The sequence below is a fragment of the Lipotes vexillifer genome, unplaced genomic scaffold (genome assembly GCF_000442215.2).
Source record: "Lipotes vexillifer unplaced genomic scaffold, Lipotes_vexillifer_v1.1 scaffold1397, whole genome shotgun sequence".
Lineage (NCBI taxonomy): Eukaryota > Metazoa > Chordata > Mammalia > Artiodactyla > Lipotidae > Lipotes > Lipotes vexillifer.
Window position 1 is genome coordinate 98,172 of NW_006794257.1, and position 22,782 is coordinate 120,953.

Below are 22,782 nucleotides of genomic sequence, written 5' to 3' on the forward strand. Positions count from 1 at the left end.
AAATATTATTTTAAGTGCTTATTATTCCTGTGAATAAAATATTGGTAATGTTTTCTGGATGCTTTATAAACAGTGAGTACGGTTTAGATTGTAAACAGAGGTTAATATACTAAAGAGGATATGTTATCTGCAATTGGTTACCATGTGCACTTTCTACTTAATAATTTCCATCTACTTAGATGAAAACCTGAGTCCACATGAATCTGAATCACAGGGGTGCTTATTTAAAATGCAGATTTCTGGGCTGTACCTGGCCAACTAAATCAGCATATCTGGGGAAAATCCTATAAACCTACTTTTTAAACAAGTTCCATTGGGGATTCTTGGGCACAGTGGAGTTTAAGAATCACTGCTCTAAAATCATGGGAAATGCAAAGTGGCTAAGGGATGTAGAAGCCCAAGTTTCCTGTGTATCTCACACCTTATCTTTTAAATGAAGTTATATTATGAAACTATAAATGTGAGAAAATCTTTCAAATTTGGAACCTGAGATAATGGACAGAAGCATTTTAAATATAGGAAGTTCTGTAAGCATAAATTCTAATAGAGGCTTCAGGAAAAATTGATTACAAATTGCAGCAAGAAGGTATTATTTAAACTTATTTTATTCTTAGCTATTAGTTATCTAACATTGATGGATTTTGAAACTTTTTAATTAGCTCTAACAATTAGTCTATAGAAAATGGGTATTGTCTCATTGTCATTGATTTTTGTGAGTCTCATGGAGAACTATTCTATTTTCAAATAAATAGACAAAAACAACCAGCTATTCTCTCTTCCATAGTCTTATTGTCTACCATCTCTATACTTTTAATTTTGATTACCAAACTAGACTAAATTGCTTTTGTATAATTATTACTCAATTTGGAATTCAGTTATCAGACATGTTACCTACCCAGACCATTATAGAAAACAAGGATGAAGACAAAAAGTCTTTGGAACAGCAAGATGGGTATCACCAAGATTGTATGCAAAAATCATGTAGGCCTCTTCGGGTTAGTATCCTGAGTTAATTTTCCCTTTGCAATTGTTTTATATTAGAAATTAGGATAATTAATAATAATAGTGAATCTGCCTATCTGTTGAGCTTACACTTTAATTATAAGAGGCCTATTTACTATTAATTCTAGAAGTATAATTCTCTTGATACAATTTTCTGAAGAGCGATTACCTATATTCTAAATGCACAGATTGGAAAGAAAATATAAGAAAGATAAAAAAAATGGAAAAAAGAAACAGAAAAATAGAAAAGCATAACAGACAATTATATTAACACAAACAAGAAGTGACATCTGGCTACCTGATTGTTAGGAATGTGCCCAAAAATATAAAAAACTGACAAAATATAAAAAAACTGATCCAGCAATTTCACTCCTGGCCTATATTCAAAGAAAAGAAAAACTCTAATTCATAAAGATTCATGTACCCCTATGTTTTTAGCAGCATTATTTACAATACACAAGATATGGAAGAAACCTAAGTGTCCATCACACATAAAGAAGATGTTACATGTGTACACACACACACACACACACACACACACACACACACCTAATGGAATACTAGTCAGCCATATAAAAGACTGAAATTTTGCCATTTGCAACAACATGAATGGACCTGGAGGGTATTTATGTTTAGTGAAATAAGTCTGACAGAAAAAGATAAATACTGTATGTTATCACTAATATGTGGAATATAACAAATAAAACAAATGAATGAATATAACAAAACAGAAACACATTCACTGATATATAGAACAAAATAGTGGTTACCAGTGGGGAAAGGAAAAGGGGTAGGGACAAGATATGTGCAGGAGGTTAAGAGGTAAAAATCACCATGTATAAAATTAATAAGTAACAGGTATATATTGTGAAGCACAGGGAAATATAGCCATTATTTTGTAATAACTTTAAATGGAGTATAATCTATAAAAATATTGAATCACTATGTTGTACACCTGAAACTAATATAATATTGTAAATCAAGTATACTTCAATTTAAAAAATGTTTTTCAATTAGAAAAAATAAATTATAAAAATCAAAACAACATAAATAGCAATTCCTGGGAAACATGTGGTAGGGGATTAAAGCCTTCTCCAATACACATCAGTAAGTCTTGGTTTTACCACTATCTTAATGTAACATCATTAATGTTCATAATTACAACTCTGAGTTATTGATAAAACCTTAAATTATGTTCAGAATTCAATGTTTTATGGCAAATGTCTAATACCTTTGAGAGAGGGCTACATCCAAAATATTTAAACAGAACAAAAAACTTGGAGCTTGAATAAATGTAAGTTCTCTGGGAACTAAAATCAGTTATTCAGTGACACCTCTCTGAAAACTCAAGAGAGGTAAGATATTAAATTAATTTTTGTGGTTGATCAAGTGTCAAGATTAACAAGAAAAAAAGAGCAAATAGCTTTTGTTTCCTCAGTACTATCTATGCCTGGAATATATAGAGAGATTTGAAAAATCCTCCAAAAAATTAGGCTCTTAATAAAAAATGAGGATGGGCAGTTTTGTTAAGTTGTACTAATTTCTAGTTCACCAAAATCAGACACCAATTCAGTTGGAACATACTTCCTCTAATGTCAAATATATTCCTCTACTTTGACTTATAAACCCCATATAACCATAAATACTGATGTGTTACAATTGTTGGTCTTTTCCACATGGCCATGTGTGCTTTGTTTTCATAAACACTTTCTAAAATTTATTCTTATTTCAATAAAATAAAACTGCAGCAAACCCAGGAAAACCTGATGAAAGTATGGTTAAAATTTAGTCCTCTTCGTACTGTTATTCACTTTTCCATTTAGAAGAGAGAGTCACAGTGGGTATTGAGAAAGTAATGGTAATACCTATTGCATTTCTCTGAGTTATTTTCTCAAACTTTTGTTTCAAACCCTCTATATTAAATACATATTTTGTATGTAACTTTCTCTTATATTAGCTTGTAACAATCGATGAGTATTAGTTAGAAGACCATAAAATAGGATGTGTACTATTTTAGCAAAATTGCACATTGATTCCAAAGTGTTTTAAAAAAACTTTATGTGAATTATGTCTTAATATGATTCAAGGATTCATAACTAAGTATAGAATTGAAAGAGAAAGTCATACCACAAATTTATTTGCATTAGTAAAGTAATTTTGTCAAGAGTTTCACAGCCAGTTGAGGATGGAGTGATGGATGCAAAACTGCTCTATATCACCCAAATGCATGAGTGTTATTGTCAATGACCTCACACAGAGGATGGCTCAGTTGGATATGGGAGGAGACCAAGAAAAGGCAGGTGCACTGGTTACATTGAGTCAAGGGTGCTTCTCTCAGTACTTTGTCAGCAATCAACGCTTGATGTACTTTAAGTAAATCACTGTGAGCATGAAATCATAGTTTATTTTCCTTACGAGATGGGAAAAGGTATTTTTTATATTTAAAGAATCAAAATGAAATATACAGTGTAGATCTCATTTGTTAAAAAGGTATTTTCTGCTCCCTTCATTCTGAAAAAATAAACATGACTTGCAGTTGAAAGTTGAATAACTTGCACAGGGAGGGGTGGGAGGAGGGATGCTCAGTTTTGATAAAACGTTGAGAACAGTGTCCCAATGAAAGCTCAAATAACACTGTGATGTCAACTATCACTAGAAGAGCTGGTTGGTCCAGGTGGAAGTCACGGGAACAATCTTCCTTTTAATACCACACACACCAGTGCAGAAGATTAGGCTGGATTGTGGTTTTCAGATGCTTTTTAGTACTCAAGCCCTTCTCCCTTTCTTTCCCCTGAACAAAATATCATGAAAAAACTTCGAAATATTGAGTGGGCGAATTATAGCTAATCAAGTAGAAGCAGCTCCTCACCCACCTCAGTCCTATTCATTAGCACGTCAAGAGGATCCTAGGAAGAGAGTGGGAAAACCACCGCCTAATCCAAAGTACTCATTTACGGATGATGAGGGAATCGAAGCTCCTGCCCTGACTGGTGAAGTCACTTGCCCAAGGTCAGAAATTAGCAGCAGACTAACAAAGCCAGATCTGATGACCAGTTCAGTGATTTTTCCATTATACCACTGACTGCCATTTGGCTCTCTGGGCAAGGGTTCAACCTCTAAGATCTACTCTTGCTAAGGGATGGTTTTATTAACTTCAAATGTGCATTAGAGGCAAACAGTTTGATTTTGATGCCATTCAACTACTAACCAACCAACCAAACAAAAATGCCTCATTAGTGGTGACAAAGCATGGGACTTACTTGGATCTGGTCTGCTTTGTGGGCATGATTTCTTGCATCTGAGATATAGATTAAAACTGAATAAACAAACTTACATCAGAAGCGATAAAGTCATCAGTCATGGCCTCTAGTTGAAATAAAACCGTTTGTGCTCATCTGGAGGACACCGCAGCAAACTGATCTGGGATTAGCTCACGTTAACCACCCTCATTCTGTGGTACACAGTGCATGTTGCTAGGTGCTAGGTGACTTGACAGAAGGAAACAGAGGACTGATTGATGAGCCTAGTAACTCTTAAGTGATTGCAATATATACATGTGTAGAAGGAAAGCCTCCATGTCACAGCTGCTATTTGCTTCACAAATAATGATCCAGTGTAAATTGATTATTTTTTAAAAAGCAAAGCCCTTATATGTTCTTGCAAACTCTTTCTTTATCATGAGCTGTGCTGTTTATTTAATTGGACTTGGAGGGTCCCACAGTTTCTAGTATAAAACCCCACTTTCAAAAGTGTGTAACTTGTCTATTTAAATTCTCTCTGGCCCAGAGCCTGGAATGCAAATTCTGTTTCTGAGAATCACTTTGTTTTCAACAACATTCAAAAGAGAAGGGGGTAGGGGGAGCTGATGGTATGCGGGGTGTGAGTTTGTTTTTATAACCATAGAAATCCTCTGTATTCCAAAACAGCTTACAAATTTTATCAAATTAGGCCAAATGAACTTCTTTGGCATTTAAAAAATTATATTCTGAAAATTGTCACAAATGTTTCTTCGAAATGGAACAACCTGAATTTTCTCAGCTTTCTTGTAGACTGTCTTGATATTTGGTAATTTTAACATAATAACAAAGAAACATGACAATGACAAATCAATACACATAACTTTAGAATGCGGTGACTTAATCTCTGTACCTACTGCAGTACATTCTTGTGTACTTATATTTACGACGTCATGGCCTAATAAAAAGATTTTGGTTGCTCTCTTTAGAAAAAGTGTTTTTAGCAGCACACCATCCATCTTCCTAGTAACATCAAAGTGAAATAAAAGACGAGAAAGAAAAAATACTTGGGACTTTGGCAAATACAGGATGGAGATTATCCGGGGTGTTTAATGGAAGGGGGCATAACTGGGAAACGCTTGGTACTTGGTTTGATCCATAAAATGATTGAATTGAGTGGATGGTTTCTGGAAAGTACCTTCTAAGCTGAAAGGTAATAAACTGAAACATGTACTATGCTTTTACAAGGTTCTTCTGGAGAACAAAGGTCTCCTTGATAGTATAAGCACTCTTTGAATCCTTGTCATGAGTCCATAGGAGAACTGAAGTCCATATAAATGCTTAAGGGACAGTCCTACTTAGTTGTATAGGCTATTATAAGAGAAGCAGGAAAAATCCATGGTTAATTGCTGTAGTAGCAAGGCCCTCTGGGTTTCTTTCTTCCCTGTTTATTTTAATAATTTCTAGGTGCTGTCAAGTTATCAGAAAGCAGAGGAAAACACTGAAAAGTGAGACCTTCTTCCCTAATTAAAAAAGACTGGCATTCTGAAACTTTCAAGACCTATTTTTCTCCCTGTAATTTCTAAGATATTAGGATGTAATGAAGGTGGGATATTTTATTAGAATATTAAAAGATAAAAAGTTTTAATTAGAACTTCTCAAGTCATTCATTTGCATCGCTAGTTGTACACACACATTAACTATATATTATCATGAGGCAAAGTAACCTCCAGCAATTATTCCAAGTCTCTTCTACAACATTTTCTTGTTCCAACGCTCCTCTACTTTTTCCCCTTGGTGGATTCCATGCACACATTTAGAGTGGGGTGAACTTCTTTATTTTAGGGCAATTTTCTAAACAGCTTGAACAGTCTCAAGAAGTAAATCAACAAGCATTAAGCACTGAAGGTCAAAATGTGTGTGTGTACACACACATGTATATACATATATAGAAAACTTAGGTCTCTTGTTTGTATTTTATTGTTTATACATATCAAATGGCAACTTTTATATGGTTTAGCCTAATGCATATATATGTAAGCATGATATGCATGAATATGTGCATGTATTATATATCTATGTATCAATATATATCACAGAACATTTATTTGTACGTCAGTGAAAGTAAAGGATCACATGCCAGTTTTCATTTAGCAGTACTTCATATCACAGGAAATTTTACCCAACAAAACAGAATATTCTTTTATTTCCTCATTGTAAAGCTCCTATTTGCATTTCAGGTTTTTTGTTTTCCTTACTGACAGCATGCACCAGCAGAATGAAGATCTCTAGGAGTCCTCTTACACAGATGCCTACTGTGGAGACACTACAGAGAGTTCAGTCTTCTTTCTAAAGAACATTTTCTAGTACCAGCCATCAAGCCCACTTAGCAGTTATACTGCAGACTACTTACTGAACACCTTGACTATTGTAGGTGCCTCAAACACGTTGTCCTCAGTTACGAGCATGCACACAAATCTCTTTTCATCACTGATCTTTGCATTACTGATAGAGAGAGTGTAGTTTTCTGAGAGGTTCAGTCTGTCTTTGTATTCTGGTACATCGTCGTACTGCACACTTTTCTTTGTAGAGGACCTGAAGGCAATAAATACTGGGGAGCCATCAGGCTTTTCCTAAAAATTGAAATAATAATACATTTTAAAAAAACAGGCATATTTAGATGTTTCAGGATTACAGGCAGAACAACAAAATTTTCTTGGCCGTATTATTCCACCAAAATTTGTAGTTTGGTCCAAGAAGAATAATTTTAGATAAGTGCCTCATATAAATCTTTAGTTATAGAAAATTACTCTTCATAAGAAGAGAAGCTGTTAAGTGCTTTTACAGGTATCAATTTAAATATAAAAAAATGAAAGGACAGAACTTTAGGAATCCAAGCTTTTCTTGCATCTGGAGGACAGAATTAGTAACTGTTTTGAAAATGACAAGGGTTGGCCTTATGTCTAATGTAAAAGAAAAAATATAGATGAAAACAAACATATAAGTATTATGTTACAAAAGGATTTTCAGCTAACTATCAGAGCAAGCATACACTTGAGCTGCAAACACTCATTTAGAAATCCTGGGCAATTATTTTTAGCATGTTCATTACTTTAATCCACATACTTTATGTGTCCACACTTTTCAGTTTCAGCCAGAACTGACACAGCTGACCTTTACACATAACATAGCCTAATGAGTCTTCATGGAGGAACAGTATCTGCCCTTGTGAAATGATCATGTCCATTAAGCAACAGAATTAGATTAATCACTAAAACCCATAGTTTTGCTATCTGAATCTTAAAACTTAGCTCGAAGGGCTTTCATATAAAATCTGGCATATACAATTATGCCAAGAGCACTGAGACATGATTCATTTCTTTATCTGCTCCCACAAACATTCTCTTACTTACTAACAATAATCTAAAATAAGGGCCAATCCCTCTTCTGCTTACCTCACAAGGCCTTTGAGAAAATAAAATATGATAAAACATTCTAAAATGCATGACAAATTTCAAGGTGCTATAAGGAGTAACATTTTAAAAATTCTTAATATTTACTAATGTTATGGACTAAATTTATATGCCTAAACCCTAACCCCCAATGTGGGATTAGTGGAGGTGGGCCCCGAGAGGTGTTGAAGTTTAGATGAGGTCATGGGGATGGTACCCTCATGATGGGATTAGTGCCCTTGTAAGAAGAGAAAGAAATGTGAGAGCTCTCTCTCTCAATGAGAACATAAAGAAGAGGTTTTGTGAGCACATAGCAAGGGGCAGCTGTCAGCAAATCAGGAAGAGGGCCCTCCGCAAGAGGTGAATTGGCTGGCACCTTGATTTTGGACTGCCCAGCCTCCAGAACTGTGAGAAATAAATGACTGTTGTTTAAACTATCCAGTGTGTGGTATTTTGTTATAACAGCCCAAGCTGACTAAGACAATTACTAAACTAATCTTGGAGTCCAAAAGGTTTAGCTGGTTGCATATCTGAATACATTAGTAATATTCTCCTTAAATCTTTTAATTTTGCCACAGGTTTACAATGCAAATCCTTGTACTAAATCATTCCTTCATTAAGAAAAATATGTTAGACCAGTTAGACCAGTATCTTAAATTTCTATATTTGTTTACTTATGCAAGAAATAATAGTTATTAAATTTCGAGCACTTAACTGTATGCCAGTGTACTTTCTTTGGGCTTTCCATGCATTAATGGATTTAATATTCATAACAACCCTGTAAATTACACATAATATTGGCTTCATTTTTAGACAATGGAGACAGAGATTGGTTAAATAACTGGTCCATTGCCCCAGCCAGTGTATCTCAGCAGGGCCAAGACTGGAGCTCCACAGCCTGGCTCCATTATAACTACACTATATCATTCTCGACAGCCGTTAGATGCCTCTTCTGTACCAGGCACAGAGGCAGATGCTGGTGAAGAGGTGGTGGGAGTGAGGTAGGGTGGGGTGCACAGGGAGCTGTGATCTCCATTCACAGGGAGATTACCGTGCAGTAAGAGAGAAACTAATCCATCTTTCCTCTGTGTTTACTCCCTTTCACTCTTTCCAAATCTGCTCTTTGTCTTTCAGGTTACATTAAATTAGAGGTTGTATAGTATGTCTGCGAATCAGGACTGCTTTTAGAGCATATGGTACTTCAAATGTATCTCATCAGTTTATTACTGAAGGTTTTTGTTTCATTAACAATTTGAAAATTGCCATTATTATTTGTTTTCACTGCCATTGTGCCAGTTACATTTAGGTGAAAATTATTTCCTGGGCATCAGAAATGTCTATAATCACAGAAGTTTTCACCACTGTATTCCATTTATTTTAGCATTAAGTTTGACTCAATGGTGAATGAGGTGGTAGTCTCCCAGACCCTTGGAATTTTAGGGGTGCTAATAGACTTTGTCCTCACAGGCCTTAACTTCATATTTCCATTTTTATAGGGAGCCAGAAATAGTTAAAAATTACCCAGTGTGAGCTGGATAACAGGAGTGCTGCCTCATCTTCTTTTGCCTTCACCTGCCCTTCACACAGTGTGTTTAGAGCTTAGTAGCCCCACACTCCTAACAGCTTACGCTCTTCGTGCAATTACCATGTGCCAAGTACTAGGTGAGTATTCTGATATGAGTTACTTCATGTAACCTTCACAACACTATAATGAATATTATTATTATCTCATTTATTTTTCTATGAGAAAATGGGGATTAATTCACTCATCCAGAATCCCACAGCCAATACATGATAGAACATGTCAGTCTGACTTCAGAACCATATTTTAAAAGATTGTGTTATACTACCCCTGGGGTGCAACTTATGTACATTTCTATTCTGCACAACGTTTGTTCTTGCAGATCTGAGAGGAAAAGTTGTGTGGTTCAATAAACTTAAGAAATGAATGAACTCAGACAATTCATCATGTATCTTAATATAGGAAAGGCTCTGAGAAGTACTACAGTAAAAAAACTTTTCAAAAATTATTGGACCATCACAAGAATTAAAGTAATATAGAAGTGTGATTGGATTTGAAGTAATTCAGAAGTGTAAGATGTTTTCAGGAATATATCAACCAATTAATTCTGCTTTTTTTTTTAACGTGTGTAAGAATAATACATAATAAAAATCTATGCCCAAAGTCAAAAAAAATATTGGACCATCAAATCCTTTTCCTATTCAAATACCTTTTAACATTTCATGGACCTAGGGAAAATTTTCCAGTTGTGTTCAATGAAACATATGTCCTCTTTGTAAGCTTGCAAACCATTGTGAGTCCCATGTGACCTAGCACTGGGAAATTGTGCCACAGAGACACCTTTTGTTGGTCTTGGTAATGAAATTGAGATATTTTATCTAAGTTACCTAGCCTTTCCACATCACCTACCAGGATATCTACCCTTCCTTTCCAGACCCATCGGTACCTTGATACCTGAGAAAATATGATTTTGCTACCTGCAAAAAATGAGTAAAATCAGCAATGTTAAATTTTAAAAGGACCTACCACTTCAACTGAGTTCTAAGACCAAGTACCAGTAACAGGCTTCTAATACTGATGACTAATTTTCAGTGAACATTTGAATGCTCTGGCTTCTGGTGCATCTTGCCTTTGCAGTAATCACACCAAACAAAACATGAGTGTGTAGAGAAAGGCTGCCATCTTCCACTAAGCTCTGTCTTACACTTCACTGATTTTACCCTGGAACTCTGCCTTTTCTTCTGCCTCAAACACTTTAGGGTGAATCTTTCAGACTAATTTGAGCTAAGAATTACCTGTTTATTGGCTTTATTTTAAAATAGCATTTGTTATGTAAGACTTAGGAATTATTCTTTTGACATATTCGACACATTAATTTCACCTTTTTACATTTATATCCACAGTTGAATATTGTCATTACGTTAATTTGAAATTCACATCTACTCACAGAAGGAATTTTCTTTCAAAAACTAGAGGCAATTAACCAAGTCCAAGGTAGGTCACACTTACATATTTCCATTTGCCAAACATGAGATTCTGAGGTACACTGAGTCGGCAAGGCATGACAATGGTATCTCCATATGCTGAGTTTACAGTATACCATCCAAGACCTTTAGAAAAAAAGGAACACAAGAGAGAGAAGAGTTTAAATGTTTACTTGAAATAAAGTAAATAACTTCAGTTCAAGATGCATTTCTATTTTATTTTTTTGCGGTACGCAGGCCTCTCACTGTTGAGAGGCCTCTCCCGTAGAGAGGCGCAGGCTCAGCGGCCACGGCTCACGGGCCCAGCCGCTCTGCGGCATGTGGGATCTTCGCGGACCGAGGCATGAACCCGTGTCCCCTGCATCGGCAGGCGGACTCTCAACCACTGCGCCACCAGGGAAGCCCCAAGATGCACTTCTTAATGAAGGTTATGTATTATAATTTTATCTTAAATGACATACAACAAAGTATGGAGTTAGAACATATTTCCTATAAATATCAACAGCTCTTATTTAGCTACTAAGCCTTCAAATGTCACATAATTCAAATCTATAAACCTCTCAGTTTTAGCGAGGAACAGATAAGTAGTATATGCCAAAGGAACAGTGTGGAATCTGAGGGTTTATTTTCACCTTCACTATATTTCATAAGAAAAAACTTTACTATATTTCATAGAAATGTGGGACTATACAAAGAGATTAACCTGCTTAAAATTCTCAAAACTAGCTTTAAGTATGTTTGTGTTTTTCATTTGAAAATATTGTTAAGCTTAAATTCGGAAAAATTTAAAAACTATTAAAAACTAAGAACTAATACACATAAGACCACAACTGAATCTTAAATATAAGTGGCAAAATGAGCATGAAAATGGCCTGCTTTACAGTATTAATGGTTAAAATACTAGTTTTCATTTTAATTATACATAAAATATTAACAGGAAAAGAATTTGTAAGGAATTCCCTGGCACTCCAGTGGTTAGGACTCCACACTTTCACTACTGAGGGCACGGGTTCAATCCCTGGTCGGGGAACTAAGAACCTGCAAACTGGGGCTTCCCTGGTGGCGCAGTGGTTGATGGTCCGCCTGCCGATGTAGGGGACACGGGTTCGTGCCCCGGTCTGGGAAGATCCCACATGCCGTGGAGCGGCTAGGCCAGTAAGCCATGGCCACTGAGCCTGCACTCCGGAGCCTGTGCTCTGCAACGGGAGAGGCCACAACAGTGAGAGGCCCGCGTACCACAAAAAAAAAAAAAAAAGAAAGAAAGAAAAGAAAAAAAGAACCTGCAAACTGTGTGGCAGCCAAAAAAAAAAGAAAAGTATTTGTAGTATGAAATTTCTTCATGAAGTGATTACACTGCTTTTTGGGTAGACAATCTAACTTAAGCAATAGTTTGCTACTAAGGTACAGAAAACTTCCTGGTCTTATTTAATTCTTTATTGAAAAGAATGTGACGATCAATAATTAAATTATAAACAATACCCACATTTTTGCATACGTATGTAACATACTATTCAAATCTGTATATATTTATGAAGTTTAAAGAAACATAGGCATTTAGCTTGGCAATTGTATAGTACTTATGAAATATATCAGATCTTTTTACCTTATTTTGTTTACAACTATCTTTAAAGTTAGATACATTTACAATTAAATACCTATTAAGATATGTCATAGTTGGATACAGAGTGTGAAGGGGCTAACTTTATAACTGAAAAGAAAAAGAAATGATATTTTGTCCACCAGGTGGTGGTAAAGTGCAAAGCTAAGGCAATTTACAACACATGAATAAGACCATCTTATGACTTTCTGAAGAAACAAGATAGGGTGGATTCTATCTTTCTCTGTTACCCATCAACCACAACATATAAAAACTTCATATAGGGATAAAAATCATTAACCTTAGTAAAGAAAGAAAAGGTAATAAAATTCCTATTTTAAAATTCTGTCAATTGAGGAAGCTACTTTCCTCTAAAGCAATTTTGCTCCAGTGAACAAAAGCATTACAAAGAAGACAAATTTCATGTAAATATACTTGCATAACTACTTTCCAGCATTTTTAACATTGTTAAAATAAAGAATACAAAGTATAAGCCATGAGAATATGTTTTTAACTTGCTACTAGAGACAAAATTTTACTAAAATTTTTATTACATTCTGTTTTATAATGAAAAATTACTGGGTGGGAGGGAGGGAGACGCAAGAGGGAAGAGATATGGGATATGTGTATATGTAAAACTGATTCACTTCGTTATAAAGCAGAAACTAACACACCATTGTAAAGTAATTATACTCCAATAAAGATATTAAAAAATTACAATTTTCCATCAATAATGTTTAATTGTTTAGTGTCCACCATACTTTAAATTCCTTTTTACTATAAATCATTGAAGAGCATAAGACTATAAGGTCTCTTCAGCCTTGTTAAAATAAAACTTGTGAGGATTTAGATATGTGGTGGCAGACAGGCAAAGTGATGACAGTTAAGAAACTGCTTTATTTCACAATATAGTACTTGTTTTCTACAATACTTTGGATATTAAATATGGAACTTGTATCATGTATTTTAGGATCTGTTCATGCAGGTTTGCCAAACCATGGAAACCATTTTGTGATTTACTATTTTGTTTTTTTCATCAATATTTAGCAAGACACTTGAATATGTAATGACTCTAAGATAATGTGAATCTCTTATTAAATTATGGTAAGACATGCACCTCTAGTTATCTACTATAATTATAAAAACACACCTTCTTTTGACAACTGACACTGCTCCCATGGTTGGTCAAGGAGTGAAAACAGTTTACACAGCTTAGGTACCAATGAGGTGAATCCTTCGCTAGGCACAGGGAAACAAAAAATTCCTTTTCCAAAAAATGTAATGCTTTGCTCTTTCTTACAGACCATTTTTCTTTCCTCTTCTCTAAAGAACTTTAATATACACCAAATTTTATCATTTTATATTTTATAATTGATTTAAAAATTTTAAAATTTTTATAATTGATTTTAAAGCTGTATTAATTTCAAGTACATAATGTATTAGCATGATGAAAGCACAATCACAGCAGGAAGAGCACCATATATATATATTTTTTAACATCTTTATTGGAGTATAATTGCTTTACAATGGTGTGTTAGTTTCAAGTTATACATATACGTATGTTCCCATATCTCTTCCCTCTAGCATCTCCCTCCCTCCCACCCTCCCTATCCCACCCCTCTAGGTGGTCACAAAACACCAAGCTGATCTCCCTGTGCTATGTGGCTGCTTCCCACTAGCTATCTATTTTACGTTTAGTAGTGTATATAAGTCCATGCCACTCTCTCACTTTTTCACAACTTACCCTTCCCCCTCCCCATATCCTCAAGTCCATTCTCTAGTCGGTCTGTGTCTTTATTACTGTCTTGCACCTAGGTTCTTCATGACCATTTTTTTTTCTTAGATTCCATATATATGTGTTAGCATACGGTATTTGTTTTTCTCTTTCTGACTTACTTCACTCTGTATGACAGACTCTAGGTCCATCCACCTCACTACAAATAACTCAATTTCGTTTCTTTTTATGGCTAATATTTCATTGTATATATGTGCCACATCTTTATCCATTCATCTGTCGATGGACACTTAGGTTGCTTCCATGTCTGGGCTACTGTAAATAGAGCCACAATGAACATTTTGGTACATGACTCTTTGAATTATGGTTTTCTCAGGGTATATCCCCAGTAGTGGGATTGCTGGGTCATATGGTAGTTCTATTTGTAGTTTTTTAAGGAACCTCCATACTGTTCTCCATAGTGGCTGTAACAATTTACATTCCCACCAACAGTGCAAGAGGGGTCCCTTTTCTCCACATCCTCTCCAGCATTTATTGTTTCGACATTTTTTGATGATGACCATTCTGACTGGTGTGAGATGATATCTCATTGTAGTTTTGATTTGCATTTCTCTAATGATTAATGATGTTGAGCATTCTTTCATATGTTTGTTGGCAATCTGTATATCTTCTTTGGAGAAATGTCTATTTAGGTCTTCTGCCCATTATGGGGTGGGTTGTTTGTTTTTTTGATATTGAGCTGCTTGTAAATTTTGGAGATTAATCCTTTGTCAGTGGCTTCATTTACAAATATTTTCTCCCATTCTGAGGGTTGTGTTTTCATCTTGTTTATGGTTTCCTTTGCTGTGCAAAAGCTTTGAAGCTTCATTAGGTCCCATTTGTTTATTTTTGTTTTTATTTCCATTACTCTAGGAGGTGAATCAAAAAAGATATTGCTGTGATTTATGTCAAAGAGTGTTCTTCTTATGTTTTCCTCTAAGAGTTTTATACTGTCTTGTCTTACATTTAGGTCTGTAGTCCATTTTTAGTTTATTTTTGTGTATGGTGTTTGGGAGTGTTCTAATTTCATACTTTTACATGTAGCTGTCCAGTTTTCCCAGCACCACCTATTAAAGTGGCTGTCTTTTCTCCACTGTATATTCTTGCCTCCTTTATCAAAGATAAGGTGACCATATATGCGCGGGCTTATCACTGGGATTTCTATCCTGTTCCATTGATCTATCTTTCTGTTTTTGTGCCAGTACCATACTGTCTTGATTACTGTAGCTTTGTAGTATAGTCTGAAGTCAGGGAGCCTGATTCCTCCAGCTCCGTTTTTCTTTCTCAAGACTGCTTTGGCTATTCGGGGTCTTTTGTGTTTCCATACAAATTGTGAAATTTTTTGTTCTAGTTCTGTGAAAAATGCCAGTGGTAGTTTGATAGGGATTGCATTGAATCTATAGATTGCTTTGGGAAGTAGAGTCATTTTCACAATGTTGATTCTTCCAATCCAAGAACATGGGGTATATCTCCCCATCTATTTGTATCATCTTTAATTTCTCTCATCAGTGTCATAATTTTCTGCATACAGGTCTTTTGTCTCCTTAGGCAGGTTTATTCCTAGACATTTTATTCTTTTTGTTGCAATGTTAAATGGGAGTGTTTTCTTAATTTTACTTTCAGATTTTTCATCATTAGTGTATAGGAATGCAAGAGATTTCTGTGCATTAGTTTTGTATTGGGCTACTTTACCAAATTCATTAATTAGCTCTAGTAGTTTTCTGGTAGTATCTTTAGGATTCTCTATGTATAGTATCATGTCATCTGCAAACAGTGACAGCTTTACTTCTTCTTTTCTGATTTGGATTCCATTTATTTCTTTTTCTTCTCTGATTGCTGTGGCTAAAACTTCCAAAACTATGCTGAATAACAGTGGTGAGAGTGGGCAACCTTGTCTTGTTCCTGATCTTAGTGGAAATGGTTTCAGTTTTTCACCATTTAGGATGATGTTGGCTGTGGGTTTGTCATATATGGCCTTTATTATGTTGAGGTAAGTTCCCTCTATGCCTATTTCAGAATGGTTTTTATCATAAATGGGTGTTGAATTTTGTCGAAAGCTTTCTCTGCATCTATTGAGATGATCATATGATTTTTCTCCTTCAATTTGTTAATTTGGTATATCACATTGATTGATTTGCATATATTGAAGAATCCTTGCATCCCTGGGATAAACCCCACTTGATCATGGTATATGATCCTTTTAATGTGCTGTTGGATTCTGTCTGCTAGTATTTTGTTGAGGATTTTTGCATCTATGTTCATCAGTGATATTGGCCTGTAGTTTTCTTTCTTTGTGACATCTTTGTCTGGTTTTGGTATCAGGGTGATGGTGGCCTCATAGAATGAGTTTGGGAGTGTTCCTCCCTCTGCTATATTTTGGAAGAGTTTGAGAAGGATAGGTGTTAGCTCTTCTGTAAATGTTTGATAGAATTCGCCTGTGAAGCCATCTGGTCCTGGGCTTTTGTTTGTTGGAAGATTTTTAATCACAGTTTCATTTCAGTGCTTGTGATTGGTCTGCTTATATTTTCTGTTTCTTCCTGGGTCAGTCTCGGAAGGCTGTGCATTTCTAAAAATTTAGAACCATATATTTTTAATCACTGTATCTCAGGGACAATATCTGGCATTTACTGGGCATCTAATAAGATGATTTTTCATTTGAATCTTGTGCCATCCTTTCCATTTTGGTTATCAAATTAGCATCTTTAAACACCAGGGAGGAGTTGACCACAGTGGAACTTTGAGAATCCTTTTTCCTACCAAATACTGCAAAGTCTGTCATACACTGTCTTCGATGTGTAAGGAACATGGATTTGGGCTTGTATGGCCCTCTCTTACTTGAAGAGAAACAAACACAAAGCCAACATTCTTATGAGTTTATGGATTAAACTACAGGAGAGGACATTTCTCCCTTCCCTTTCAAGAGAAATTAAGGATTGTTTGTGCTATATGATCTGCAAGTGACACCAAGGAGTGACTTTTTCCTTACTTGTGATGAGCACAAAGCAAAGAGTTGTTTTTAAAAGTATTTGAAAATTCATGGATTGAGTCTTGTAGTGACAGCTCGATATCCAAAATTAGCCAGGACAGGACTCTTCAGAGCACAGCAAATGCAAGGGAAATAAGAGATCTGACAAGAATGAGGGCAGTAGGTAAAAAGGCAATAGTTACAGATAGAAGCCCTGGTCCACAGACTGAGGGCAGAATGCATGATAATCATTTGCATTATCACTTGTGGCATTAGGAGCCACAGTCATGATGATTTTAGAAATAACTTTCAAGTTTGTTATAATCATCAACTTTCCTCTTCAGGTAAGAGTATAAGGGCTCCAGGTTCATCTGATAGAAAGACTAAGGCTTACACATGTGGGAGGGCTAATATCTCTAATACCCTAGGGATAAAGTAGCTACAAAGATTACTGTGATTTGGTGATGAATTAGCATCCTGATTTCTAGAGACGTCTCAGTCTTTGAGATGAAGTGCCAGGGAGACCCAAAGCACCTGTCAACACAAATAATTCTGTTTATACTTTTCATAGAAGCAAGAGATTTTTATCTTTGAATGGCCAAGTCTGAATTAAATTTAGCCTACTAGAATTCCCCTGCAGTTTTCTCCCTGTAATACCAGTTGGTTAAATTATTCATGGTTTTGTAGCATAGAGATTATTGGATACAATTGCAAATATAGAATGCCTATGATGTCCTTCCTCAAAGAGGCAAAATATAAAATATAGAAGGAAATGTGTGTGTGCACAAGGGTGTGAATTTCTGTGCTATACGTGTTATGTCTATCTGTATATTGTATGTCATAAGATACTTTAACCTGGGCTAAATCACCTTTTGTATTAAATGTGTTTTAAAATTTTAACAGTGTCATATAATAACACTGTTATTAATAACAGTGTTATGAATTACTATTATCACTGTTGCTATCAAAATATCCTGACATAAAGTAAAACATAAATATGTTTGGTAGTGTATATATGTCAATGTTATTCTCTCACTTTGTCCCAGCTTCCCCTTCCCCGTCCCCTGTAAAATAAATAGCTAGTGGGAAGCAGCTGCATAGCACAGAGATATCAGCTCAGTGCTTTGTGACCACCTAGAGGGGTGGGATAGGGAGTGGGGAAGGGAGATGCAAGAGGGTGGGCACATGGCGATATATGTATACATATAGCTGATTCACTTTGTTACACAGAAGAAACTAACACAACATTGTAAAGCAACTATACTCCAATAAAGATGTTTAAAAAAAATACATGTTATATTTGAGAAGCAGTGTGTAATAATTTAATGATTCTTATGAAGAGTTATTAGCTAAAGATAAAGAACAATAGAACCTAGAAAGGCTATATAGGAGAATTCAGTGGGAATAAGTAGAATTCTCAGGCAAGTGATCATAAAGTACAAGACAATTATAGTTATGCATTTTATATAGCAAATAATTTAAAGAGGCACTGAAACAGACTGGCAACCTTTTGAAGTTAGGTGAACACTTTACATTTCTAATTAAAATAATAAAACTGTAATACTTTTGGCAATATTGATGAGAATTCCTTTTTCTGTATAAAGTAATTCTTAAGGACTATCAAGGTCAGAGTAATCATTCTCTTTGCATTGCTGACAACTAGACATTTGAGTTGAGGTCACTTAAACATCAGAATCTGCTACTACGTTTCAAGCAGAAGTACAGCAAATAATATAGGACCAGAATTCATCAAAGTCTACTTTACATGCTGTAATTTAGCGTGGTTAATTATTTTTTATTGCACTGATACTTTAAAAGCATCATCATCCTTAAAAGCTTTTTCTTTTTTTAGCTCTGTATCCCTGTTAGGTGCCATAGAAGGGTTAATCACATTATAATTGGCTCAGAGCTTACAACATAAAAACTAAATTCCAGTTCTACAGAAATTTTAGAGATATATTTGTGCAAATGAATTGTTGGGGAGGAAGTGGGTAAAAATGAGAGTTATCCTTAGAAATTACGTTCATATTTATTTGACTGATTTTAACAGATAAACATGCTAGTGTCCCTATTTGCTTTATTAATGAATTAAGACATGTACAACTCTAATTAAAACATGTAGTGTTTCTCAGTCTCATTACTACTGACATTTTGCGCTGAATAAATCTTGATTGTGGGGCGCTGTCCTATGTACGTTTAGCAATATCCCTGTCTCTGCCCATTGGATGCCAGTAGCACCTTCTCCTCATTATGACAACAAGAAAATCCTCAGACATGACAAATGTCCCCTGGGAGGTAAAATTGTCCCCTGAAATCCCATCTAGTTGAGAAGTACTGATTTAGACCTTCACTCATTTAATAAAACTGTGGTTTCCAATAAAGGGATCATTGTTGTAAAATAGAATCTTAGTGTAGGACTAAATAATCACTGAATATGAATGAAGGGATGGAGGAAGCAATGGCACATAGTAACACTGGTTATTAGCAAATTTGTTTTCCTCACAGAAACATATTATATTAAACTATAATAGGAGGATTGATTTCTAACTTTGAAATATTGGGATCCAATCCAATCCAAGAAATTACAAAAAATATACTGTTTTAGCAAATCTACTGCATATACTATAATCAAGCACAAATTATACCTACTATATATGCTTTCTAAAGTGTACATATCATATATATTTTATTTGATATGATAAAATATCATAGTTCTACTGATAGAGAATAAAGCTGATGCCTTTAAAGAGTCTTCCAAACCTGATTTTATGATTCAATGACACAAAGTTATCTTATCTCATAATTCCTCCCATAAATTTATTATATGAAACAAGAGTTTAAAATTTTTGTCAAGGTCGTGTAATATATAACAAGTAAGATTTGTTTGTGTGTGTCTGTGTGCGTGTGTGTGGTACAAGGGCCTATAATTCCCAAGTAACTTGGACTGCGTGGCAGGTGGGAGAAGACATCTGAGGGAATCAAATGTCATTTTGAGAAATACAGAAAACAGTTATTCTATTCCCCCTTTTTTAAAAATTTTTTATTTTTTATTTTTTTGCGGTACGCAGACCTCTCACTGTTGTGGCCTCTCCCGTTGTGGAGCACAGGCTCCGGATGCACAGGCTCAGCGGCCATGGCTCACGGGCCCAGCCGCTCCGCGGCATGTGTGATCTTCCCGGACTGGGGCACGAACCCGTGTCCCCTGCATCGGCAGGCGGACTCTCAACCACTGAGCCACCAGGGAAGCCCCTCTATCCCCTTTTTCATTTTCAATTTCTCTTTATAAACTTGGATACTTGGGGGTCAAGTTGGGTTTTTGCTGAATCAGAGGTAGGAAAACATTTGTTCAAACTTTACTTTCTACCTTGCCTTTCACAAGTGTTATATATTATAATGTAGGTATAATTGTGTAATGCCTACATATAAGAAAAAGAGTAATTCTTCTTTTCTCTTTTTCTCATCAGTTCCTATAATTTTATAAATGCATTATATTATATCCTTTAGATAAATATTATTCCACTGTGGAATAACATTTCGATGGAAATAAAACATCTTACCAAATTATTATTGCTAGTACACAGGAATATGTTTCAATATATGTGTTCTTTATATTACTTCCAAGTTTGGCATGTTACTTGGAAGTGCTCAAAATATTTATCTTTTTAGTGATGTATAGGTCAATGTAATAATCCATATTATGCCATAGAAGGGAGATCTATAAAAACAATACAATTTTAAAAATACAGTACCAGTATTTGCTGTGCTGAAAATTATCTTCTCAATTTACCACATGCCGCATTATACTCTAAGCATAGAATGATCTATGAGGCTGGATAAGTTACAATTCTTCTCAATTAGTTTAGGCTTTACCCCATCTCTGCTTCATTTTTTATCATTGTTCCTTGGGACCATCTGCTCTGGCTGAATTCCTATATATCCTTCAAGGCCTATCTCAAAAATCATCTATTCATACATTCAAACATGCATCAAGTATTTACTGAACACCTATTATAGGCAGAGTGCTAGATGTTCTTTGTGGGGGAAATATATAAATAAGATACTGAGGCCTACTCCTGAAGGAACATGATGAGCTCCTTACTAGGTAGAGAAAGTGGTATGGCAAAGCAGAGAAGGGAATCACGGCAAAAAGCTTGAGGGTATTGGTTTAGGATTCTTGGAGGAAATTTCATCTGATCTGATCACTGAATTTCTATAAATGGGAAGATGAGAACTACTTCACCAGTCTGTCATAGCCAGGGACCAGCCAGGCAGAGGCACTGAGTGATACCTGGTTTTCTCTCTTATGGCAAACTCCATTTTTTTTTTTTAACATCTTTATTAGAGTATAATTGCTTTACAATGGTGTGTTAGTTTCTGCTTTATAACAAAGTGAATTAGCTATACATATACATATATCCCCATATCTCCTCCTTCTTGTGTCTCCCTCCCACCCTCCTTTTCCCACCCCTCTAGGTGGTCACAAAGCACCAAGCTGATCTCCCTGTGCTATGCGGCTGCTTCCCACTAGCTACCTATTTTACATTTGGTAACGTATATATGTCCATGCCACTCTCTCACTTCGTCCCAGCTTCCCCTTCCCCTTCCCCATGTCAAGTCCATTCTCTATGTCTGCATTTTATTCCTGTCCTGCCCCTAGGTTCTTTAGAACCATTTTTTAGATTCCATATATATGTGTTAGCATATGGTATTTGTTTTCCTCTTTCTGACTTCACTCTGTATGACAGACTCTAGGTCTATCCACTTCACTACAAATAACTCAATTTTGTTTCTTTTTATGGCTGAGTAATATTCCATTGTATATATGTGCCACATCTTCTTTATCCATTCATCTGTCAATATAGACACTTAGGTTGCATGTCCAGGCCATTGTAAATAGAGCTGCAATGAACATTGTGGTACATGACTCTTTTTGAATTATGGTTTTCTCAGGGTATATGCCCAGTAGTGGGATTGCTGGGTCGTATGGTAGTTCTATTTTTAGTTTTTTAAGGAACCTCCATACTGTTCTCCATTAGTGGCTGTATCAATTTACATTCCCACCAACAGTGCAAGAGGGTTCTCTTTTCTCCACACCCTCTCCAGCATTTATTGTTTCTAGATTTTTTGATGATGGCCATTCTGACTGGTGTGAGATGATATCTCATTGTAGTTTTGATGTGCATTTCTCTAATGATTAATGATGTTGAGCATTCTTTCATGTGTTGGCAGTCTGTATATCTTCTTTGGAGAAATGTCTATTTAGGTCTTCTGCCCATTTTTGGATTGGGTTGTTTGTTTTTTTGTGACTGAGCTGCATGAGTTGCTTGTAAACTTTGGAGATTAATCCTGTGTCAGTTGCTTCATTTGCAAATATTTTCTCCCATTCTGAGAGTTGTTTTTTGGTCTTGTTTATGGTTTCCTTTGCTGTGCAAAAGCTTTTAAGTTTCATTAGGTCCCATTTGTTTATTTTTGTCTTTATTTCCATTTCTTTAGGAGGTGGGTCAAAAAGGATCTTGCTGTGATTTATGTCATAGAGTGTTCTGCCTATGTTTTCCTCTAAGAGTTTGATAGTTTCTGGCCTTACATTTAGGTCTTTAATCCATTTTGAGCTTATTTTTGTGTATGGTGTTAGGGAGTGATCTAATCTCATACTTTTACATGTACCTGTCCAGTTTTCCCAGCACCACTTATTGAAGAGGCTGTCCTTTCTCCACTGTACATTCCTGCCTCCTTTATCAAACATAAGGTGA

The 22,782-nt window shown here is 35.5% G+C and overlaps 1 protein-coding gene across 2 annotated transcripts in view; it reads right to left on the reverse strand.

Moving 5' to 3' along the window:
• Nucleotides 1-22,782, reverse strand: part of ALCAM (activated leukocyte cell adhesion molecule) — a 207,389-nt gene that overhangs the window by 49,102 nt on the left and 135,505 nt on the right. For both annotated transcript variants that reach the window (XM_007467094.1, XM_007467093.1), the window contains exons 2-3: nucleotides 10,722-10,822; nucleotides 6,652-6,871 (exon numbers count right to left, since the gene is read on the reverse strand). In XM_007467094.1, coding sequence (XP_007467156.1) covers nucleotides 6,652-6,871; nucleotides 10,722-10,822 — 321 coding nt within the window. The remainder of the gene's footprint in view (nucleotides 1-6,651; nucleotides 6,872-10,721; nucleotides 10,823-22,782) is intronic.